The sequence below is a fragment of the Typopeltis vanoorti genome, chromosome 15 (assembly GCF_054136105.1).
Source record: "Typopeltis vanoorti isolate ZY-2024b chromosome 15, IOZ_Tvanoo_1.0, whole genome shotgun sequence".
In the NCBI taxonomy this organism is placed as follows: domain Eukaryota; kingdom Metazoa; phylum Arthropoda; class Arachnida; order Uropygi; family Thelyphonidae; genus Typopeltis; species Typopeltis vanoorti.
In genome coordinates this window covers 47,669,763-47,692,393 of record NC_143563.1, presented here as the reverse complement: position 1 = coordinate 47,692,393, position 22,631 = coordinate 47,669,763, and the positions used below count along the sequence as shown (strand labels likewise).

Below are 22,631 nucleotides of genomic sequence, written 5' to 3'. Positions count from 1 at the left end.
AGTGTGTGGTGACTGCAGAGACAGTGAACATATTTAAGGCATGGAATGATAAATTGTTGGTGTATTTACACACACACACACACACACACACACACACACACACACACACACACAGTGGGACCTCCTGTGATGAGTATTTTGACTCCATGGAGGTTTAATAATAATAATAATATAAAAAATTATTAAATGCAATTCTCGTCCACACATTTGGAGACCAAAGAAGTTGTACTGAAATGTTTCTGAATTATTATTTTTCTATATTACAAACTATAAAAAACTGTTCTTGCAATACTGTATTTATTTTGAATAATAGTTTTTAAGGAGAATTCTCCATTATGATGATGATAATGGGAATACAGTTTACTAAATAGTATTAACAAAAAAATATTCATGTCTCCAAAACAGTAAAAATTGGATTTGCATTTGACAATAAAATGACTTATTTTTGTAGGATTTCTGCTTTTAGAGATGTTATTTCTCAATCATCTAGCTCAGTGGTCGCCAAAGGGGTCGATATGACATTGTCAGGGGTCGATTCGGGCTCAGGGGTCGATAGAAAATATAAGACATCATTGTATGGGTAATATTTAATTCGGTTAACTTGGATTACCTCCATGACAAAAGACATGGAGGTAATGACAACGCAATTAAGAGTGAATCGTGGGATCAGTACCTCCATCTTACAGGTCCATGAATAGGACCTGTAAGATGGAGTAAGGTCATGAAAATAGTTACTGAGGCCAATCAAGTAGGCCAAAATGACGTATTTACCAATAAACGGATGTTGGTGGTTCCTGCCAGCCGGCGCAGTGGGAGCGAGATTGCAACACGTGCGTGGTTCTTATTTACTGTTACTTACAAGTATTCGATCCCAGTCTCATTTTTGCACATCGACATACAAGTGAGCATTAATGTTCTAAAATTCATCAACATACATATTATAATTCAATCGTTATTCATTCACGAACTAAACTTCTCTATGTTGAAGAGTTGAGCAGTGCTGGTAGTAATACCAGTGATATTAATACCAGTAGTTTATTAATATCACAAGTAATATCAGTGATATTACTAGTAATAGTAGTAGTAATAGTAATATAATAATATATACTATATTATACATACAATAAACACTAACTATAAAATAAACAATCTAAAAACTCACATAAGTGTCTTTTTTGCTTGTCCTATTATAATTACGCAATAGTAAAATATAGGGGATCGATAAAAAGTCAAGAAACGCTTGAAAGGGGTCGACGGGCAAATGACTTTGGCGACCCCTGATCTAGCTTATGCTAATTTTTTAAATGTTAATACAACTGTTTCAGCTTCTGTTTTCATTGGCTGTTTTTGCTGCTTTTATATGTCTATTTATTTTTATTTTATTTTAAATGCTTGATCCAGCCTTTCTAATCCAACATCATGCAACTCTTTGCAGAATACTCTTCTTTTTACTCTTAGACCTATGCAGGGGAGGAGGAAGCATGGGCTGCCAAAGAAGAGATGGAGGGAGATGGTGGAGGAGGACCTGAGGATGAAGAACTTGGATGTGGTTACAGCCACAAGACAGGAGGATGTGAAGGAGACTCATTAGAAACAGCGACCCCTACTTAAGTGGGATGAGGTGCAGAAGAAGAAATGACTGGAGCTTGTGATCCAATATTCAACCCAAACTTTCTCTTGATGCATCATGCTAGAAGGTATCAATCTTGGAACGAGAATGAATAAGCAACTTCGGAGTGACCAAACTGTTTTTCTATCCTGGCTGATACTTACATGAATGTTGTTATAGTATAGAATAATCAGATATCATGAAAGATATTAAAGGGCTGTCAATGTGCAATATATAGCCTCTTACAGTCAAGTCATCCCCACCTTCCAAAGCCTTGTTTCCAAGCATTGGAGGTATGCCCTTCTAAGGGCATACCTCCAATGTTACTGTTACTTATTTAGTCCCCACCTTCCAATACCTCCAAGCATTGGAGGTATGCCCAGGGCTCTGGCATACCTCCAAGCATTGCCACTGAAAACACATGCCTTCTTATTGGAGACCCTGCTTATTTCCGGCCTGAACTGGCATGCAGCTATGTTTGGTCAATAGAGAAAGAGTTCTGGTTTCTGTCCTTGCTCTCTTCCCAAATGCACTTACCCCCCCCATGACATGCTAATCACACTGGGGGGCACAGATCCTCCCCCACTTGAGGGCACAGAGGTAAAATGATACTGCAGGAAGCCACTGGTTGCATCAGACAAACCAAGGAGGGCAATAGTTGATACAGGTGATGTAGAAATCTTACAAGATGATTTAAATAAATTGGCAGTGTGGGCAAAGGACAATGGTTGTCAATTGAATGTTGTAAAATGTAAGGTACTGCACTTCAGGATGAAAAGATTACACACTTTGTATCATATTGATGGTACGAGTTTACAGGAAACTGATGAGGCTAGGAATCTAGGAGTGATGATGGATAGAGATTTGAAATTCAGAGGACATATTGCAAGAGTTGGCAAAATAGCTCAGAGGATTACTTGAATGCTGAAGAGCACACTGACAAGTAAACATAGGGAGGCCGCATGTTGAGTGCTGTGCATAGATTTGGTCACCTGTGTTTCTTGAGAATCTGGAGATGGTGGAAAGAATTCAGAGACAAGTGATCAAGCTGGTGACTGGTCTGTAGAATGTTCCCTATGATGGTAGACTGAAGATGTGTGAGTTGCAGAGTTTAGCTGTCAGGCAGAGAAGAGGGGATATTTCTTCTGCGTCAATCTTTTAAGTTACTAAAGGGATGCTATAAGACTGACATTGAAGAAATTTTTTCAATAAATGGAGAGTAGAAGGAAAACAAGGGGGTCACACTTGGAAGCTGTCAAAGAGTGTGGTTAGTAAGGATGTGTGAACCAAGTTCTCTTTTCTTGGAGAGTGATGAATAAGCGGAATGGATTGCCAGAGGTGGTTGTGAGTGCCCCAACAGTGAATAGGTTTAAGAAGATGTATGATAGGTATTGTGTTAATGAGTAGAATGGGTCTCCTGCAACGAGTTTTTTGACTCCATGGAGTGCCTATATAAATGATATAATAATAGTAATAATAAAGTGATGACATGGCTTTTAGTAGTTTATTCAGTAAAGTTTGCTGTTAGTTTTCTGTCAAATAGAAAGCAATTTTGTTGTGTTTGTCTTTCTCCTGTGTGAACTCAGGAAGGAATAAAAGTTCTCAAGGAGACAAGAGACTAAGGTTCCAGGAGTTTTGTTCAGATAGGATAATATCTGTTAGTTTATGTGATTATAAAGAAGTTGTGTAGCTACCATGTTTTTCTTGTTGTGATTTGAAGAAAACATACTAGCACTTGTGCAGAAGTTCAGTAGTTAAATTGACGTTCTATATATTTAGAACATCAATTTTTTTTGTGAATTAAAGATTTTTAAGTTGGTTACAAGAGTGAAGACTCAATCTCGTAAATAGGTCAATTTAAGATGTTAATGTGCCACACTGAGATATGAACCGGTGTGTAAGGGTTATTAGAAATTTAGCTTCAGATGCTTTCCTTTTTATTTAAGAGTTTTAACCACTAAGAGTGTGTGTGTGAGTGAGTGAAGGGCATAACACACACACACACAAACACACGCACACACTATACATACCCTTTAGGTGGAATGCAAATCAGTAGTGAGAATTAAATTATGTACAGGAAGATGATCTGATGTTAAGGAAGGATGGATGAAAGTTTAAGAAAGCTTATACACTATCTCTCTACTGTCATTTAAATTCTATTAAGGAAAGAGGTGATATCGTACTTAATGTTAGGAAATAGTAAGCTTATTTAGTTCTTTATTTTACAGAGATGATGTCATCCTGAATACTATAGCTTTCTCTAACCAAAAGAAATCACTTCTGCAACAACTTTGACATGGAAATTGGTAATAAAAGGTAAACCTATAAGAACAGGCAGTAGAAAACACCAACTGCATTATTAGGAACCTAAAGCATATGTAACATTTTAGATTTTTAGGCATGAGGTTTAGTAAAATGCAAACTAAGCATGAAAATAATGAAATACTCATTAAATGAGGCTGGCATGATACAGGGATGCTTAAGAATCAAAACTCAATAACTGGAAAGAGACCTTCATGTGGTCTTTAAGTAATGGAGAGAACTGAATGGGGTTTCTGATCAAACATATAATCATCACTTTCATGTGGTGTTCTCTGTTAGCAGGCATCCACTGGGTACTAAACAAGGGTGTGCTGCTAATTTGAGACTTAACCAACCATACTGCATTCTGTATTGGCTTAAACCGGAAGCAAACATGATAGTACAACACGATGAAATTTCGTGCCATCTGGAGTTGTTCTGATAAACAAGCCCCCAAGTTTGCATCAGAGAATCAGAGCAAAGTGTAAACTACTGAAACAAACACATCAGAAGAAATGAAGATGGGAACCATTAACATAAAAGGTATCCACAAAAAAAAAAGATGAACAGTTAGAAGAACTAGAGAAGTACCATATGGACATAATTCGTATTGCTGAGACGAAGACAACTTAAACAGGTAAGATACTTGAAAGTTTATTTTTCACTTGGTTAGACTATAATAAATTTAGTTTAATCCTTTATCCAAGTGTGAGCAAACAAAGTTTGTGCCTGAAAATATCTTCAGGACTGAATATGGTGTTGTACTATCTTACCGGGGTAAGGTAGTACAACACTGGGCAACTCGTAGCAATGGTGGACCAAGCTAACAACACTCCTATCCCACTATCTCCCATAATACAAAACACATCTCCTTGCAGATATGTATAATGTTATGCATTAAGGGATTGGCCACTACCCAGACTAGTTTCGACCTTTATTGAGGTCTCTTCAGTGGGAGCATGGCCCAGAGGTGGAGATACCAGGCAGAAGCAATAGCGAGGTCATCTTTACCTATAGGAGTTGCTAAAAAGTGTGCCACCTTTTTTTTATTAAATTACTCTGGATTTAGAGAAAGATGTTGTAAGTTTATTTTTCACTTGGTTAGACTATAATAAATTTAGTTTAATCCTTTATCCAAGTGTGAGCAAACAAAGTTTGCGCCTGAAAATATCTTCAGGACTGAATATGGTGTTGTACGACCTTACTGGGATAAGGCAGTACAAACATTATACAAGGAGATGTGTTTTGCATTATGGGAGATACTGCCTTACCCCGGTAAGGTAGTAACAACACCATATTCAGTCCTGAAGATATTTTGGGATAAGGCAGTACAAACATTATACAAGGAGATGTGTTTTGCATTATGGGAGATACTGCCTTACCCCGGTAAGGTAGTAACAACACCATATTCAGTCCTGAAGATATTTTCAGGCACAAACTTTGTTTGCTCACACTTGGATAAAGGATTAAACTAAATTTATTATAGTCTAACCAAGTGAAAAATAAACTTACATCTTTCTCTAAATCCAGAGTAATTTAATAAAAAAGGTGGCACACCTTTTGGCAACTCCTGTAGGTAAAGATGACCTCGCTATTGCTTCTGCCTGGTATCTCCACTTCTGGGCCTGGCTCCCACTGAAGAGACCTCAATAAAGGTCGAAACTAGTCTGGGTAGTGGCCCTTCCCTTAATGCATAACATTATACATATCTGCAAGGAGATGTGTTTTGTATTATGGGAGATAGTGGGATAGGAGTGTTGTTAGCTTGGTCCACCTTTGCTACGAGTTGCTCGGTGTTGTACTGCCTTACCCCAGTAAGGTAGTACAACACCTACCTTACCCCGGTAAGGTAGTACAACACCATATTCAGTCTTGAAGATATTTTCAGGTGCAAACTTTGTTTGCTCACACTTGGATAAAGGATTAAACTAAATTTATTAAAGGTAAGATCCTGTTAATCAGTAAATATAGTTTCATAGTTGGGCAATAATGATCAGAGAAAAAGGAAGAAACAAAGATAGCATTCAACACCAAACATAAAAATAAACTTCTTGATTGGCAAGAAATTTCAAGTAGAGTTATGTGGGCAGATTTCAAAATAGAGAAATGGACAATGAAACTTATTTGTGCTTATGGCCCTACAGAAGATTTCTATTAAGGAAGAAGCAAGTGAATTTTTTGAGTCATTATAAAAGGCAAAAAAGCTGGTCCTTATTGGAGGTCTAAACAGCAGAGCAGAAAATGAATCTCAGACATGCAGAAATATTTTGGAAAAAATTGGAGAAAACGGAAAAGCTAATAATAATTGTAAGTACCTGCTAGATTTCTATTAAGATGATGGACTGTCATTACCATAATTATGTTTCAACAACGTGCATAAATTCGCACCTTTGTGTAAATTTTGTGCACGTTGAGAATTTTGTGCACAAAGAGAAATCAGGAGGGGGGGGGGGGGGGGAGTTCCAGAATATGTTAACACCGATAATGATATTTTCACACTGGCTCAGGATTCAAGAGTATACAAGGGATATGAAATTAGAATCATAATTATTTATTTTTTTAAGAAGGATAAAAATGAATATCATATATAGAAAATAAAAATATCTAAGAAAGTTTTAAAAAAAAATACTCAAGCAGCTTTAAGAGGTGCATTGTAGACTCAATGCACCTCTTAAAGAAAAAATAAAAGTTTGAAAACAAGAACCATACTTTAGAGATTCAATGACAGAAACTGAAGAAAATGTGACTGATTCAACCAGAGTCATGTGATGAAGTTGCCGTAAGGATAGAAAAATCAGAATTTGATGGTGTATTTAAGAAGTTAAAAGGATAGTTCTGGAAAAGATGAAAATATCAAAAATTCCTAGCAAATCAGCAGCTACTGTTAGAAAATACAGAGAAAAATGTTATGAAGTGAAGCAATGTGTAAAAGTAGATAAACAAAAATCTTGATGTAACTTTAGTAAAAATACAAAAGATAAATATCAGAAAGGTAGCAATGTAGGCTATCGGAAAAACCCTCCACAGTGTTTTGCTTAGAAATGGAGGAACACATACTGTAAAAGGAATCAATGATAATAAAAGTGACATGAAAAGTGATGATATTCTAGATATCTAGAGTAATCTTTGAATGACTGCTAAATGAAACAAGAAGTAGCAGAATAGTGATAGAAAATATGCAAGAAAAATGCACTTGACAGTAAATATCAATACTATGAGGCAGAAAAAAATATCAAAAACCTGAAATGTGAAAACGCATATTTCAGTCACCTGGACTAGATGATGTTCGAGCAGAAATGTTCAAATATGTGGATATAAAAATTTTACAGTAGCTGCACTGCATAATTTAGAAGGCCTGGTCAGAGGGTTGAATTGGAAAAGAACTATCATAATACCCATCTATAAAAAGAGAAATAAAACAATGTAAAAATTACTGTGGAATTTCCCTACTAAGTGTTCAAGGTAAAAATTATGTGAGCATATTTGAGAAGAGGGTTAAGGAAAATTCTCAGAGAAACTTGAAGAACAAGCCAGGTTCAAGTCAAACAGTTGTCAAGAGCAGATTTCCATTTTACAACAAATAGTTGAGAAATCATCATGGAATTATAACAAGGATATGACTTAAGTTTTGTACCTCTGAAAAAAGCACACAACAGGGTGCAAGAAAAAAGCTTTTCAAAACATTATAAGTAAATGAAACATGATACAGAGAAATATATACAGTCCATATTTAAGCTGTAAATGAGCAATTAGAAATGAAGTATAGAAAGATGGCCTGATGCAAAATTAGGTTTAAGATCAGGCTGCACATCACTGCCACTGTTATTCATCATCGAAACACATTATGAAAGAAAGTGGCATTAAACCTGATATCAAAATCAGAAATATCAAACTTGGCTATTTGCATTACATTGCTGATGCTATATTCATAAATATTCCTAAACAAAAGTCTAAAGAGTTCTTGAACTAGATTGAAACAAATCTGGCATGAAATATCAAGTCCTAAACTATAAATACAGGCAGAATTGTGGAAAAACTTCATCTACATTCTCAAAGGAGAGCCTGTAGAACATTCAAATATTCAACCTCATTTTTATGTGATGCACCCCGTTAGATAGTATTCACTGGGTACTGCATGAATGAGGATGGCTGGCAATTTGGGACTTATCAACCACACCGTACTCTATTGGTTTAAACCAAATGGCTCAGCTACTGGAACAAACTCCAACTCAACATCTACAAGAAGAAAAACAAACCCAACATTAGAAGAACTGAAAAACAGGAGCCATCAATATAAGGAATATTAATGGAAAGGAAGTGGAAATTGCAGAAGAACTGGAAAAGTACCACATGAACATAATTGGCATTACTAAGATAAAGAAGACAAAAACAGGTGAGATCTTACTAAATAATAAACACAGGATGTTATGTTCAGGCAATAATGATCAAGGAAAGAAGGAGTAGCAATAGCATTCAACACCAATCATGAAGATTAACTTCTAGATTGGAAAGTAGTTTCAAATACAGTGATGTGAACAAACATCAAAATGGGGAAAACGGACAATGAAACTTATTTGTGCCTATGGTTCCGCAATATGCTCTCCTAAGGAAGAAGAAGTGGAGAAATTTTTTTGAGTCATTAGAGCAGGCAGCTGACAAATAAATAGAAAAGCGGTCCTTGTTGGAGAAGTAAACAGCAGGGAAGGAAATCAATCTGATCATGCATATAGAAACGTTTGGAGAAAATTTGAAGAAGAGGGCAAAAGTAATAATAATGGTAATACCTGCTGGATTTCTGCTCAAGGTATGGACTAATCAATACCATGTTCCAACATAAAGATGTGCAGTTCACATGGAGAGAAGACACACAAGAAATAAGAAAAGTTTCATTGACTATGTTATTGTTGATAGTGATGTCTTCATGCTAGTTGAAGATACAGGAATGTACAGAGGATTCAAAATTGGAAGTGACCATTACTTAGCGCTAAGCAGGATAAAAATCGATATTACATTGAAAAGAACAGAATATAAGAAAGTTTTTAAAATAATTAAAGTTGAGCAGCTTTTACAGGTAAACTATAAGCTGCTGTACAAATATTATTGAAGAAAAAATGAAACAGTTTGAAAACAAGAACCAAACAGTGGAAAACAATGAAACTCCCTGGAGGTCTCTCTTAATAATACACCCTCTGTCCAAAAAGAAACCAAACTTTTCAAAAATAGAACTAGTGGCGCCACCTGTTTTATCTTTTTGTTGTCGAAAGCGGCAACCTTCATTAGTGTTGTGTCAACTGTTTATGACATTTGTTTAATTAGAAGCTGAGTTATAGTGCCAAGAGTGACAGTGTGTTTTGACGAACGGTCGGTCATCACGATATTTATGCTGTATGCAAAGAATTCTCACTATCAATCACTTCAAAACTTCGAGATAAAACTCACCACTGACCATTTGGCCATGTGGAACGATTTTCTTTGTGGATAATGCCCTTGGAATCGTAGAAACAAATCAGCATTGTCTTTACTTTTGACTTCTCCAAGCGACTTTTTTTTCGGATGGCCCTCTTCTGGTGGTCTCCAATCAGCACGCTGGTACTTTGTTTCGGGCTCATACTCAAAACACCCAGTTTCGTCACCAGTAACGATCGTTTCAAGGAAGTTTGAGTCCTTATGAGCAGTTCTAATGAGGTCCTTGCAGTGTTCAATTCGATAGATTTTTTGGTCATTGGTCAACTTGTGGGGAACAAATCGCAAATTCAATTTACGAAGGCCCAAACTCTCGGTCAAAATGTTGTGCACAGTTGATTTTGGAATCCCTAATTCATCTTCAATCAATCTCAAGGACGATTTTGGGTTTTCTTTGATGAAATCACGCACTTTTTGGATGTTAACTTTGCTCAGAGGGGTGCTTAAGGGTCAAAGCTGTATAACTGAGAGGAGACCTCCACATAGCCTTTAAAGGAATGCGGAGAACCGACCAGGGCTTCTGACCTAATGTCCAATCCTCACCTTCTCGTGGTGCACCCTGTTGGGTATCTACTTTGATACTGAACGAACGAGGATGGGCTGGCAATTTGGGATTTAGCCGACCAAATTGTATTCTTATTGGTTAAACCAAAATAAAAAATGATGGTACAACATGACAAAATTTCATGCTGGCTGGGGCGTCGCCCGGTTAAACAAGGCCCCCGTTGTTTTCGCCAGGGAACCAGGGCGAACAGCGAAAAGTCAGCTACTGGAACAAATCTGAAAACAAACCCCAACTCAACATCACCAGAGTTAAAGATCGGTACTATCAACGTAAGAAGCCTGAATGGCAAAGAAATGGAGCTAGCTGAGGAATTAGATAAGTACCAGATCGACATAATAGGAGTGACTGAAACAAAAAAGACCAAAACTGGTGAGATCTTTCTGAGCAATAAATACAAAATGTTATATTCAGGCAATAACAATCAAGGAAAAGAAGGAGTAGCCATAGTATTCAACACAAAATACGAGGCTAATCTTCTTGAATGGCAGTCAGTCTCAAGTAGAGTAATGTGGGCAAATATGAGAATGGGGACCTGGACAATGAGACTTATTTGCGCCTATGGTCCCACAGAAGGTTCTACTAAGGTAGAAGTGGAGGAATTTTTTGAGGCTTTAGAAAAAGCAACTGTCACAATGAAAAAGGAAAAGTTGGTCCTTGTTGGGGATCTAAATAGTAGAGTAGGAAATGATTGTGAGACATACAAAAATATTTTGGGAAAATTTGGAGAAAAGAGCAAAGCTAATAATAATGGCAAATATCTGTAGGATTTCTGCTCAGGACATGGACTGGTTATTACTAACACCATGTTCCAACATAAAAATGTGCACAAATTCACATGGAGAGAAGAGGCTAGGAATAAGAAAAGTCTCATTGACTATGTTATTGTTGATAGTGATGTTTTCTCCCTGGTGCAGGACACCAGAGTGTACAGAGGATTTGAAATTGGAAGTGATCACTATTTAGTCTTGAGCAGGATAAAATTGAATTTCATATTGAAAAGAATAACATGTAAGAAAGTTTTAAAGCGAATAAAAGTTGAGCAGCTCTCAGATGTAAACTGTAGACTAAAATACAGAAATATTATTGAAAAGAAAATGAAAGAGTTTGAGAACAGGAATCAAACCTTGGAGATTCAGTGGCAAACTCTGAAGGAAACATTGATTGATTCTGCCAGAGAGGCATGTGGTGAGGTTGTGTGCAAAGATAAAAAAATCAGAACTCCCTGGTGGACACAGGAAGTTAAAGAGGCAGTGAAGGAAAAGAAGAAAGCATATCAAAAGTTCCTGGCAAATAAGTCAGCTTTTACTCTTACAGAATACAGAGACAAATGTAAGAAAGCTAAACAGTGTGTAAAACTAGCTAAACAAAAGTCATGGGAGGACTTTGGCAAGAATATAGAAAATAAATATCAAGAAGGTGGCAAAATATTCTGGAGGTTGTTGAAGAAGCTTAGAAATGGAGGAAAGAGTGCTGTAAAAGGAGTTAGAGATGATAAACGTGAAATGAAATCAGGAGAAAAAGATATCCTTGAAGTATGGAGTAATTACTTTGAAAAACTGCTAAATGAAACAAGCAGTGATGACAGCACAGTGATAAAAAACACTGACCAGGCATGCAGTCACGAATACATATCCATACTTGAAGTAGAAAAAGCCATCAAAGGCTTGAAATGTGGAAAGGCAGCAGGAGTAGATGATATTCTACCAGAAATGCTGAAGTATGGTGGTATAAGAGTCTTACAGTGGCTGCACTGCATAGTTCAGAAAGCCTGGACAGAGGGACAAATTCACGATGATTGGAGTAGAGCTCTCATGGTACCCATATATAAAAAGGGAAATAAAACTGAATGTGAGAATTACAGAGGTATTTCCCTACTGAGTGTTCCTGGCAAGATCTATGCAAGTATACTTGAGAAACGGTTGAGAAGAATTGTGGAAGAAAAGCTTGGTGAAGAACAAGCTGGATTCAGGCCAAATAGAGGCTGTCAGGATCAGATCTTCACTTTACGACAAATAGTCGAGAAAGCATGGGAATATAACAAAGATCTGTATTTAAGTTTTGTAGATTTGGAAAAGGCATATGACAAGGTGCCAAGAGAGAAGCTATTCAATACGCTGCAGTTATATGGTGTCAATGGGGCATTATATCAAGCAATACTTAGTCTTTATTTGAGTTGTGAGTCAGCAGTTAGAATTGAAGGAAGTACAGGAAGATGGTTTAATGTTAAATCTGGTGTGAGACAAGGATGTACATTATCCCCTCTGTTATTCATTATCTATATGGATCACATTATGAAGGAATGTGGTATTAAACCTGATATCAAAACTGGAGATGTTAATGTCAGCTGTTTGCTTTATGCGGATGATGTTATACTTCTAAATAAATCCGCTACAAGTCTGCAAGATTCTCTGACTAAATTGAATAGCTGTTGTAATAGATATGGTATGAAGGTCAGCAATAAAAAGACAAAGACAATGAAAATAGGCAGAATCATTGAAAATGTCAACTGTGTTGTGAATGGAGAACCTGTGGAACAAGTAAAACATTTCAGCTACTGAGGCACAATTTTTACTGAAGATGGTAAACTAAATATAGAAATAGACAACAGAATCAGCAAAGCTGGTATCGTGGGAAGTCAATTGAATAAATTCATGTGGAATAAGAAAGAAATTAGTCGGAACACTAAATTAGCTGTATACAAGACTGTGTTCAAACCAATTTTAACTTATGGATCTGAGAGCTGGGTCAGAAGTAAAACATTTGACCAAAGACTAGAGACCGCAGATATGAGAGTCCTGAGAAAGATTAGAGGCGTGAACAGATGGCATCAATGGCAATATCATATTAAAAATGAGGATATTAGGAAAGAACTTGACATTGTCAGCATCCAGGAATGCGTTAGCAGAGCTAATCTCAGATGGTATGGTCACTTAAATAGAATGGTAGAGGAAAGATTAGCAAAACAATGTTCTCTGCCAGGTTGGCAGGAAAACGACCCAGAGGAAGACCAAGATATAGGTGGATTGATACGGTACAAAGTGCCTTAGACGATAGAAATATAAGATCTGATAATGTTGGAGTCTTGACAAGTAACAGACTGATTTGGAGGAAAATTGTAGATAGGAAGTTAGTAATGATGTAATTTTTTCATGTAGTACTGTCATATCCTGTACACCCCTTGAGGGTACATGGCAGGAATTTGATGATGATGATGATGACTTTGCTCAGTCCAGTTTTTGGAAGGCCCGGCTTTTCGTTGTCCTCAAGCATCTCACAACCATTTTGAAATCACTTAAACTACTCGTAAACTTGAGTACGGGATAAGCATTCATCACCGTATGCTTTTTGAAGCATTTGATGTGTTTCAGTAAAACTTTTACCAAGTTTAACACAAAAGTCAATCGCAGTTCTCTGTTTGAAACTCATTTTCCGACCATTCATCAAAACACAATGTCACTCTTGGCACTATAACTCGGCTTGTAATGAAACAAATGTCATAAACAGTTGACACAACACTAATGAAGGTTGCCGCTTTCGACAACAAAAAGATACAGCGGGTGGCGACAACTAGTTTCTTCTATTTTCAAAAAGTTCAGTTTCTTTTTTGGACAGAGGGTGTAATAATAATAATAATAATAATAATAATAAAGATCCTGTCACAGATACTAAGACATTAACACACCTGTTTTTAAGTTAAGGGGATAATAAATCCCTCATTATTTTAAAGCCAGATACGAAACTCAGAGATCGAAATCTAAGAGTTTCATGCCGAAGAACTATCGGCGAGTCCAAGCGTAAGTCAACATCCTCTTAACTTAATTTACACCGCCGGGAAAAAATAGCCTCACCTGTTTTTGTTTAATGGAAGAAACAACAAACATATAATAATTAACTAAATTTTATTTATGTGACACTTTATAAACTCACAACACTTTGTAGAAAAACTAGGAGAAATTTCTATTTTACCAACAGACATTCTAGCGTCTAGGTATTGTATCTTTGTTTACAAATATTCCTATAGACAGAATGATGGCACTTGTAGATAATCTATTCCCTCCTGACATCTCCCAACTATTTACACATTGTCTCAACTCAAATTATTTCCATGGGAAAATCTACAAACAAGTATCTGGTCTTGCAATGGGAAGCCCTTCATTTCTCCATGTGCTAACTTATTCATGGAAAACTGAAAAAGATTTCCTGCTATCTAGAAATACAAAACTGTCAGTAGAGATAGATAGATGACATATTTATAATCTAGAAACTGTGGCTGAGTTATGCAATTTTCTTTCATCTATTAACTCCTTCCATCATATAATTAAATTCACTTTAGAACTTGAAAATGAAGAAATGATTTTATGTGATATTTGGAAGTCACTTATTAAATCTTTCCACACAGACTAACTTTTCTGCCAACTATTGTAACTACTGAACAATGACTGATCCGTGCCAGCTTCCACATTCCATGTGTTTCTGTTTTACCTTTGTGCAATGGTTTCTACATGTTCGGTTTCAGTTATGCAATGGTTCATGTTTACCACTTATTGTATTTTTTTTTTTTTTTTTTTTCGTTCTTCCTAACCCAGGAGAAGCCACTAGCATATGTGGCAAAATTAGCTGGTTTAACTATCAAAATCTTGTACACCTCCTGATGGTACATATCAGGAATTTCATGATGAACTATCTATATTATCACAACCTATTCAACCAGTTATTATTTGTCCTTAAATTTAAACCTATTAAACCAGTTATTATTAAATTAGTTATCATTTGTCACATTCGATTTTTGATCAAAAAATCTACATACTCATCATAAATTTTATTTAATCATTAGACCAATATTTTGCAATGGTCACCAAGACATCATCAGAATTATACATGCAGGCATACTGAAGGAAGACAAAAGACTGAGTGGTATGATCCTACAGTCCTCTGTAGTGCCCTCTACCTTCATTACGTAAACAGACTCATAATAAGTCTCCCAGATTTTTGGTAGTATGAAGCAGTCATGAAGCAAACAAAGATTAATAACAGCTGAAATGAAGTTTATGAGAAAAACTGCAAAGTATACTCTATTTGATCACAAAAGAAATGAAGACATTATGAAAGAATTAAACCAGGAATCAGTAATAGAAAAAATGTAAAAATATAAACACAAATGGATGAAACACATTGAAGGAATGAAAACAGAAAGATTACCAAAACAAGCCTTAAATTACAAACCATTAGGAAAAAGAAAACCAGGATGTCCTCTTAAGAGATTCAACGATGACTTCTAAGGCCGGAATAGGCCACTCTAGGCCTAAATTCTTGTTTAGGCCTAAATTATATTTCTATAATCTAAATTCATATTTAGATTGTAGAAATATTATAGAGCTGTGGAGATGGGGAACAGATGTCACTCATTGCAGATTCTAAAAACGGTATGATTTAAATCAGCATACATGTAATAAATAATTTTTTTCCCCCAGTGAATATGATGATCTGAATCAATGACATAATCCTAAAACCCTGAATGGCTGTATTGTAGTGAAGAAGCTATTCTTGGCATTTTATAAGAGTGGAATGGGTTCGGTTAGAGTTCTTTACAACTAATACTGAGGCAGATATAGTCATGAAGTGTGATATGTCTGTCATTTGCATGTGATCACTAGTTAAGTTTTTCTGCTCCATGTGAGGGTAAACCTGTTTCCAAGGAAGAGATGCTCTACAGCTTTTCTAAAACAGACTTATTCAGCATCAGTTGAAAAGACCTAAAAATTAAGTCTTTGTTCGTCATGTTATTGAAGTGATTGAACTCTGGCATTTTTTTTAACCCTGAGGATATGTATCTTCTTTCCTTTAACCACCCCAGAAGCAATTGGCTGGTGGCCAGATAGATTTTTTTAAAGTAGAAGTTTCAGAAGGCTAAGTGAATAATGAGAAAAATAAACATTACAATAAATAATCTTCTATATCCATCTTCTATATTTTTACAACTCAATGACCAGTTTCTCTGTGCAATGCTGTATCATCCCAGGAGTCTTTTCATAATTAAATCTTTTCTAGCAACTGGTCAGGCCAGGTAGTTATCAAATCTGCACTCCAACCAACAAGCTGCAGATCTGAATCTGCCATGTGCACAAATGTTTGTGATTGTTCTTAGGCTTGAAAAAGTCCCATGCGTGTTATCTAGAGCAGGAGTTTCACCCAACTATCTAAAAAATAAATAAAATTAATTTTAAAAAAAAGGAAAAATCCTTATCCCATCTGCAGTACTTATGTAACACAGGATGGGATGGAAGTCCATTAAAGCACTCTCATTATTTGTTTCATAATCAATTAATGCTTTTCAGTAATGTCAATCATATAATCATTCCAGCTTAATGCATTTTCTTTAATTATTAAATCAGTTGAAGTTATACCTTCATATTCAGAAATCAATCAGCATTCAAAATTATTTTAATATTGAAATCATCTGAAATTAACTTCTGAAATGTGACCGATTCTGTTTAAAATTTCATTAAGTTTGAAATGAAGCACTCAGTCCCATTATAAAATTAGTATACAATACTCATTAATAGTACATTTAGCTTACGCTATAGCAAAACCTCATGAGAACAGTTTGTTTAAAGTAGAATATCTGCTATAGTGAATTGGCTTCATTTTAAAATGCTGACTGGAATTCTTTTGTAGCAGCAAGCGAGTTTGCTTGCTATAACATATAACAAGCAAGGATAATTAAGTTATGATAATTCCTGGCTAACATTGCATATATCCTTGTAACTTTCATGGCTTAAATGAACTGCAGTAAATTATTGCAGCCCATTCAATTCTTCATAAGTTGAAGAAATGTTTTATACAAAAACATTATCTGATAAGATGCAGAGCAGGACTTGAGCCGTAAACAAAAAGAGCATTTAAAATTTTAGAACAAATACCTCTTAAAGTAATAAATTAAGCCTTCATTCTGGGCTATGTGACAAATGACATGGGCAGTAAGCAAAATAAAGGACATTTAAAATTGCAGAATAAATAGCTTTGGAAATTAATACTTCACCTTTAAATTTGGAACTCAAAACTTCTAAAAATATTTATTACAGAAAGCTTAATTAAACTTATATAGCAGGAATATAATAAATTTAATTTAATCCTTTATCCAAGTATGAGCAAACAAAGTTTGCACCTGAAAGTATCTTCAGGATTGGGTTAAGGTGGTACAACATCAGAGCAACTCGTTGCAAAGGTGGAGCAAGCTACTAACACTCCTATCTCAGTATCTCCTATAATGCAAAACACATCTCCTTGCGGATACATCTAATGTTATGCATTAAGGGAAGGGCCACTACCCAGACTAATTTCGACCTTTATTGAGGTCTCTTCAGTGGGAGCCAGGCCCAAGTGGAGATATCAGGCAGAAGCATTAGCAGGTCATCTCTACCTATAGGAATTGCCAATTGGTGTGCCACCCTTTTTTAATAATTTACTCTGGATTTAGAGAAGATGCTGAAAGTTTATTTTTTTTATTATTTTTATTATTATTATATAGCAGGAATAGTTAAATATTTATCCGCACATTTGAGTCTCAGAACAGGGAAGAATTCGCAGGAGTGGAAAGAATGTATAGTAATCCCATTGCAGAAGGGTGGTGCAAAGACTGATGTATCCAAATATTGACCAATCAGTATCTCTCATCAAGAGTTGGTTAGAGCTCACATTTTGACAGAGAATCTCTACTTTGCAATAAGCAACATGGATTTGCTAAGGAAGGTCATGTTTTAGCAACTTGCTCACATTCTATAACAATGTTACCATTGAACCAGACAAGAAGAATGGATACACCATGATACTTTTGGATTTTGGTAAGGCTTTTGACAGAATAGAAGACTGTTGCATAAAGTGGAGAACATGGGTTCGGGTTATAAAATATTAGTGTGGATAAAAGGATGGCTGAATGACAGATATCAGAAAGTGGTATATGGGGGATGCAAGTCTACAAGATTTAAGATAATCAGAGTGTACCATAAGGATCAGTTCTTGGTCCACTGTTATTCAATCTGTACATCATGACATCGGGTAAGGATGTCATGACATCGGGTAAGGATCTGACAGGTGACACACACAGCTCTTTGTTGAAGATGCAAAGATAGGTAAGAGTAATCAGGAATGTGGTTGATATAAAGTACTTGCAGAATGATTTGAATTTGTAATTGGGCTTGGGCATGGAAAAATTGATGTCAGTTCAATGTCAGTAAATGTAGGCATGCACTTTGGCATGATTACATATTCAATGTCACCTTATATTGGTGAGATTATGCTAGAAGAAACTGATCAGGCTAGGGATCTTAGACTGTTAGTAGATAGAAAGTTGAAGTTCGGGGCCATGTAACAAAGATTGCAAATACAACTCAAAAGATAATTGCAATGCTGAAACAAACTTTGACATGTAAAGATAAGATGTCATTTTGCTTACAAGGCCTTGATAAGACCTAATTTGGACTATTGTGTGCAGGTCTGGTCTCCTGGTTTTCATTGTGATTCTGATACAGGGGAGGATGTGCAAATGAAAGTGTTAAAAATGATAACAGGATTATGGAATACTGATTATGAAGACAGATTGAGAATTTGCAGACTGCAGACACTAGCAAACAGAAGAAAGAGGGATGATATGATAGAAACAGTCTACTGAAATGGTCATACAGGATTTCAGTTAATGGAATTTTTCATTTTATGGAGAGTGGAGAAAAGACAAGAGAGCATCCTTGGAAGCTGAAAATGAATGCCGCTAAGAAATGGATGAGATTTAGATTCTTCTCTCATACAATGATGTGTGATTGGAAGAGATTGCTCGGATGTTCTGTGTGTGTGTGTGTGTAAGCAGCATGAATGAATTCAAGAACAAACAAGTATGATAGTAGGTTCATGTAGTACGTAGCCTCCCTCAATAAGTCTCTGATTCCCTAGAGGTCTCTCTTAATAATAATAATACAGATGAAAAAGAAAAAAATTAAATGACAACACTTGGAAAAGAAACTTACTGTAGTAATAAACCTCAGTCCATCCCACATCATTTTACATACTGAATCTTTTCTTCTATGATGAGAAAGAGAAGATACACACATGGAGGCAACATCTGCACCTTGCCCACCATCTGGAACATCACTAATGTGACGAGTCAATCTTGGCACTAATCGCTGACTAATCCGAGGATAGGTAGCTGCCTGAGGTATCACTGTAAAGCTTTGTTGTTCTTCTTGACATTGATCTTCAGAAGGCTAAGTGAGTAATGAGAAAAATAAACATTACAATAAATAATTACATCAATTTAACTTTGTTATTCCAGTTATAAACAAAACAAACTATGCATTGGCTTAAACTGTGTAAACAGTTGCCTCCATATTAATCATAAGTGTCTGGCTTATTCCATAGAAACTATATCTCTCTCCCACTCACTCACTCACACACAGGTAAAAAAAAAGATGAAACTTCATAATAAAGATCTCCATCCCACACAATTATAATAATCCAATAGTATCAAAAATTATGAATGGAATTTCTGGAGATAAATTTCAGCAGTACTATTAGTCTCTTCCAAACAGGAAGCGTTGCATGGAACACATGCACTAGAAAAGGAAAAGAAAAAGGAAAAGACGGCAAGCAGTCTTTAGTAGAATATAGAAAAAACATGATGTTTCTAAATAGCATGCCATCTTCTACAATCTTCTGCAGTCTGGAATACATAGTGGAGCTAAACAAGTCTTATATTTAAAGAGGAATAAATTATTTGATATAGGGTGGGCTTTTGGTATATGGTAAAAGATAATAATCTGTGAACCTAGCAGAAAATTATTAGAATATCAACATGCAGTCTGTTGTATTCTCCTCTTCCCATATGTATTCGATGTAGAGATGTTAAATTATACTCAGATTATTCTCAGTGCAACCAATTATTGATGTAATTGAATTCTATCATGTTTCCATAATAAGCTATTATTATCCCACTGCAGTAATGACCAAGATAGTAAGAGGACTCTGGCAGTTCACTTATGAACTGCCATATTTTATTCACACCATTTCGTTCTCTAAATTCATCATCATCACCAATTCCTGACATGTACCCTCAAGGGGTGTACAGGATATGATAGTACTACATGAAAAATTTAAATCATTACTAACTTCCTATTTACAATTTTCCTCCAAATCAGTTTATTACTTGTCAAGACTCCAACATTATCAGATCTTATATTTCTATCGTCTAAGGCACTTTGTACCGTATCAATCCACCTATATCTTGGTCTTCCTCTGGATCATTTTCCTGCCAACCTTGCAAAAAACACTTGCTTTGCTAATCTTTCCTGGCCCATTCTGTTTAAGTGACCATACCACCTGAGATTAGCTCTGCTAACGCATTCCTGGATGCTGACAATGTCTAGTTCTTTCCTAACATCCTCGTTTTTAATATGATATTAACATTGATGCCATCTATTCACGCCTCTAATCTTTCTCAGAGCTCTCTCATATCTGCGGTCTCTAGTCTTTGGTCAAGTGTTTTATTTCTGATTCAGCTCTCAGATACATAAGTTAAAACTGAATTGAACAGTGTCTTGAATACAGCCAATTTAGTGTTCTGACTAATTTCTCTCTCTTATTCCATATGAATTTATTCAATTGACTTCATACCATACCAGCTTTGTTGATTCTGTTGTCTATTTCCATATTTAATTTACCATCTTCACTAAAATTCGTGCCTAAGTAGCTGAAATGTTTTACTTATTCCACAGGTTCTCCTTTCACAACACAGTTGATATTTTCAGTTATTCTACCTATTTTCATTGTCTTTGTCTTTTTATTGCTGACCTTCATACCATATCTATTACAACAGTTATTCGATATAGTAAGGGAATCTTGCAAACTTGTAGCAGATTTATTTAGAAGTATAACATCGTCTGCATAAAGCAAAGAGCATACATTAACATCTCCAATTCTCTTTAATACCACTTTCCTTCATAATGTGATCCATATAGATAATGAATAACAGAGAGGATAATGTACATCCCTGTCTCACACCAGATTTAACATTAAACCATCTTCCTGTACTTCCTTCAATTCTAACTGCTGACTTGCAACTCAAATAAAGACTAAGTATTGCTTCATATAATGCCCCATTGACACCATATAACTGTAGTGTATTGAATAGCTTCTCTCTTGGCACCTTGTCATATGCCTTTTCCAGATCAACAAAACTCAAATACAGATCTTTGTTATATTCCCATGTTTTCTCAACTATTTGTTGTAAAGTGAAGATGTGATCCTGACAGCCTCTATTTGACCTGAATCCAGCTTGTTCTTCACCAGGCTTTTCTTCAACAATTCTTCTCAACCGTTTCTCAAGTATACTGACATAAATCTTGCCAGGAACACTCAGTAGGGAAATACCTCTGTAATTCTCACATTCAATTTTATTTCCCTTTTTATATATGGGTACTATGAGAGCTCAACTCCAATCATCGGGAATTCGTCCCTCTGTCCACGCCTTCGGAACTATGCAGTGCAGCTGCTGTAAGACATTTATACAACCATACTTCAGCATTTCTGGTCGAATATCATCTACTCCTGCTGCCTTTGCACATTTCAGGCTTTTGATGATTTTTTCTTCTTCAAATATGGATATGTATTCCTGACTTGCATGCCTGTTGAGTGTTTTTTACCACTGTGCTATCACTGCTTGTTTCGTTTAGCAAATTTTTGAAGCAGTTATTCCATACTTCAAGGATATGTTTTCCTTCAGTTTTCATGCCACCTTAATTATTTCCAATTCCATTTACAGCACTCTTTCCTCCATTTCTGAGCTTCTTCAACAGCCTCCAGAATATCTTGCCACCGTCTTGATATTTATTTTCTATGTTCTTACCAAAGTCCTCCCATGATTTTTGTTTAGCTAGTTTTACACAGTGTTTTGCTTTCTTACATTTGACTCTGTATTCTCGAAGAGCACAATCTGACTTATTTGCCAGGAACTTTTGATATGCTTTCTTCTTTTTCTTCATTGCCTCTTTAACTTCCTGTGTCCACCATGGAGTTCTGATTTTTCTATCCTTGCAGACAACCTCACCACATGTATCTTTAGCTGAATCAATCAGTGTTTTCTTCAAGGCTTGCCACTGAATCTCCAAGGTTTGGTTCCTGTTCTCAAACTCTTTCATTTTTTTTTCAATAATCTTTGTGTATTTTAGTCTACAGTTCACATCTGAGAGCTGCTCAATTTTTATTCGCTTTAAAACTTTCTTACATGTTCTTCTTTTCAATATGAAATTCAATTTTATCCTGCTCAAGACTAAATAGTGATCACTTCCAATTTCAAATCCTCTGTACACTATGGTGTCCTGCACCAGGGAGAAAACATCACTATTCACAATAACATAGTCAATGAGACTTTTCTTATTTCTTGCCTCCTCTCTCCATGTGAATTTGTGCACATTTTTATGTTGGAACATGGTGTTAGTAATAACCAGTCCATGTCCTGAACAGAAATCCAACAGATAGTTGCCATTATTATTAGCTTTGCCCTTTTCTCCAAATTTTCTCAGAATATTTTTGTATATCTCACAATCATTTCCTACTCTGCTATTTAGATCACCAACAAGGAAACCAACTTTTCCTTTTTTCATTGTGTCAGTTGCTTTCTCTAAAGCATCAAAAAATTCCTCCACTTCT

The 22,631-nt window shown here is 35.8% G+C and overlaps 1 protein-coding gene across 1 annotated transcript in view; it reads right to left on the bottom strand.

Annotated features, from left to right (window-relative positions):
- The window catches only part of rho-5 (rhomboid-5), a 464,881-nt gene that overhangs the window by 334,771 nt on the left and 107,479 nt on the right, over positions 1-22,631 (bottom strand). Inside the window, exon 4 of the mRNA XM_090404834.1 lies at positions 18,956-19,192. Coding sequence (XP_090260960.1) covers positions 18,956-19,192 — 237 coding nt within the window. The remainder of the gene's footprint in view (positions 1-18,955; positions 19,193-22,631) is intronic.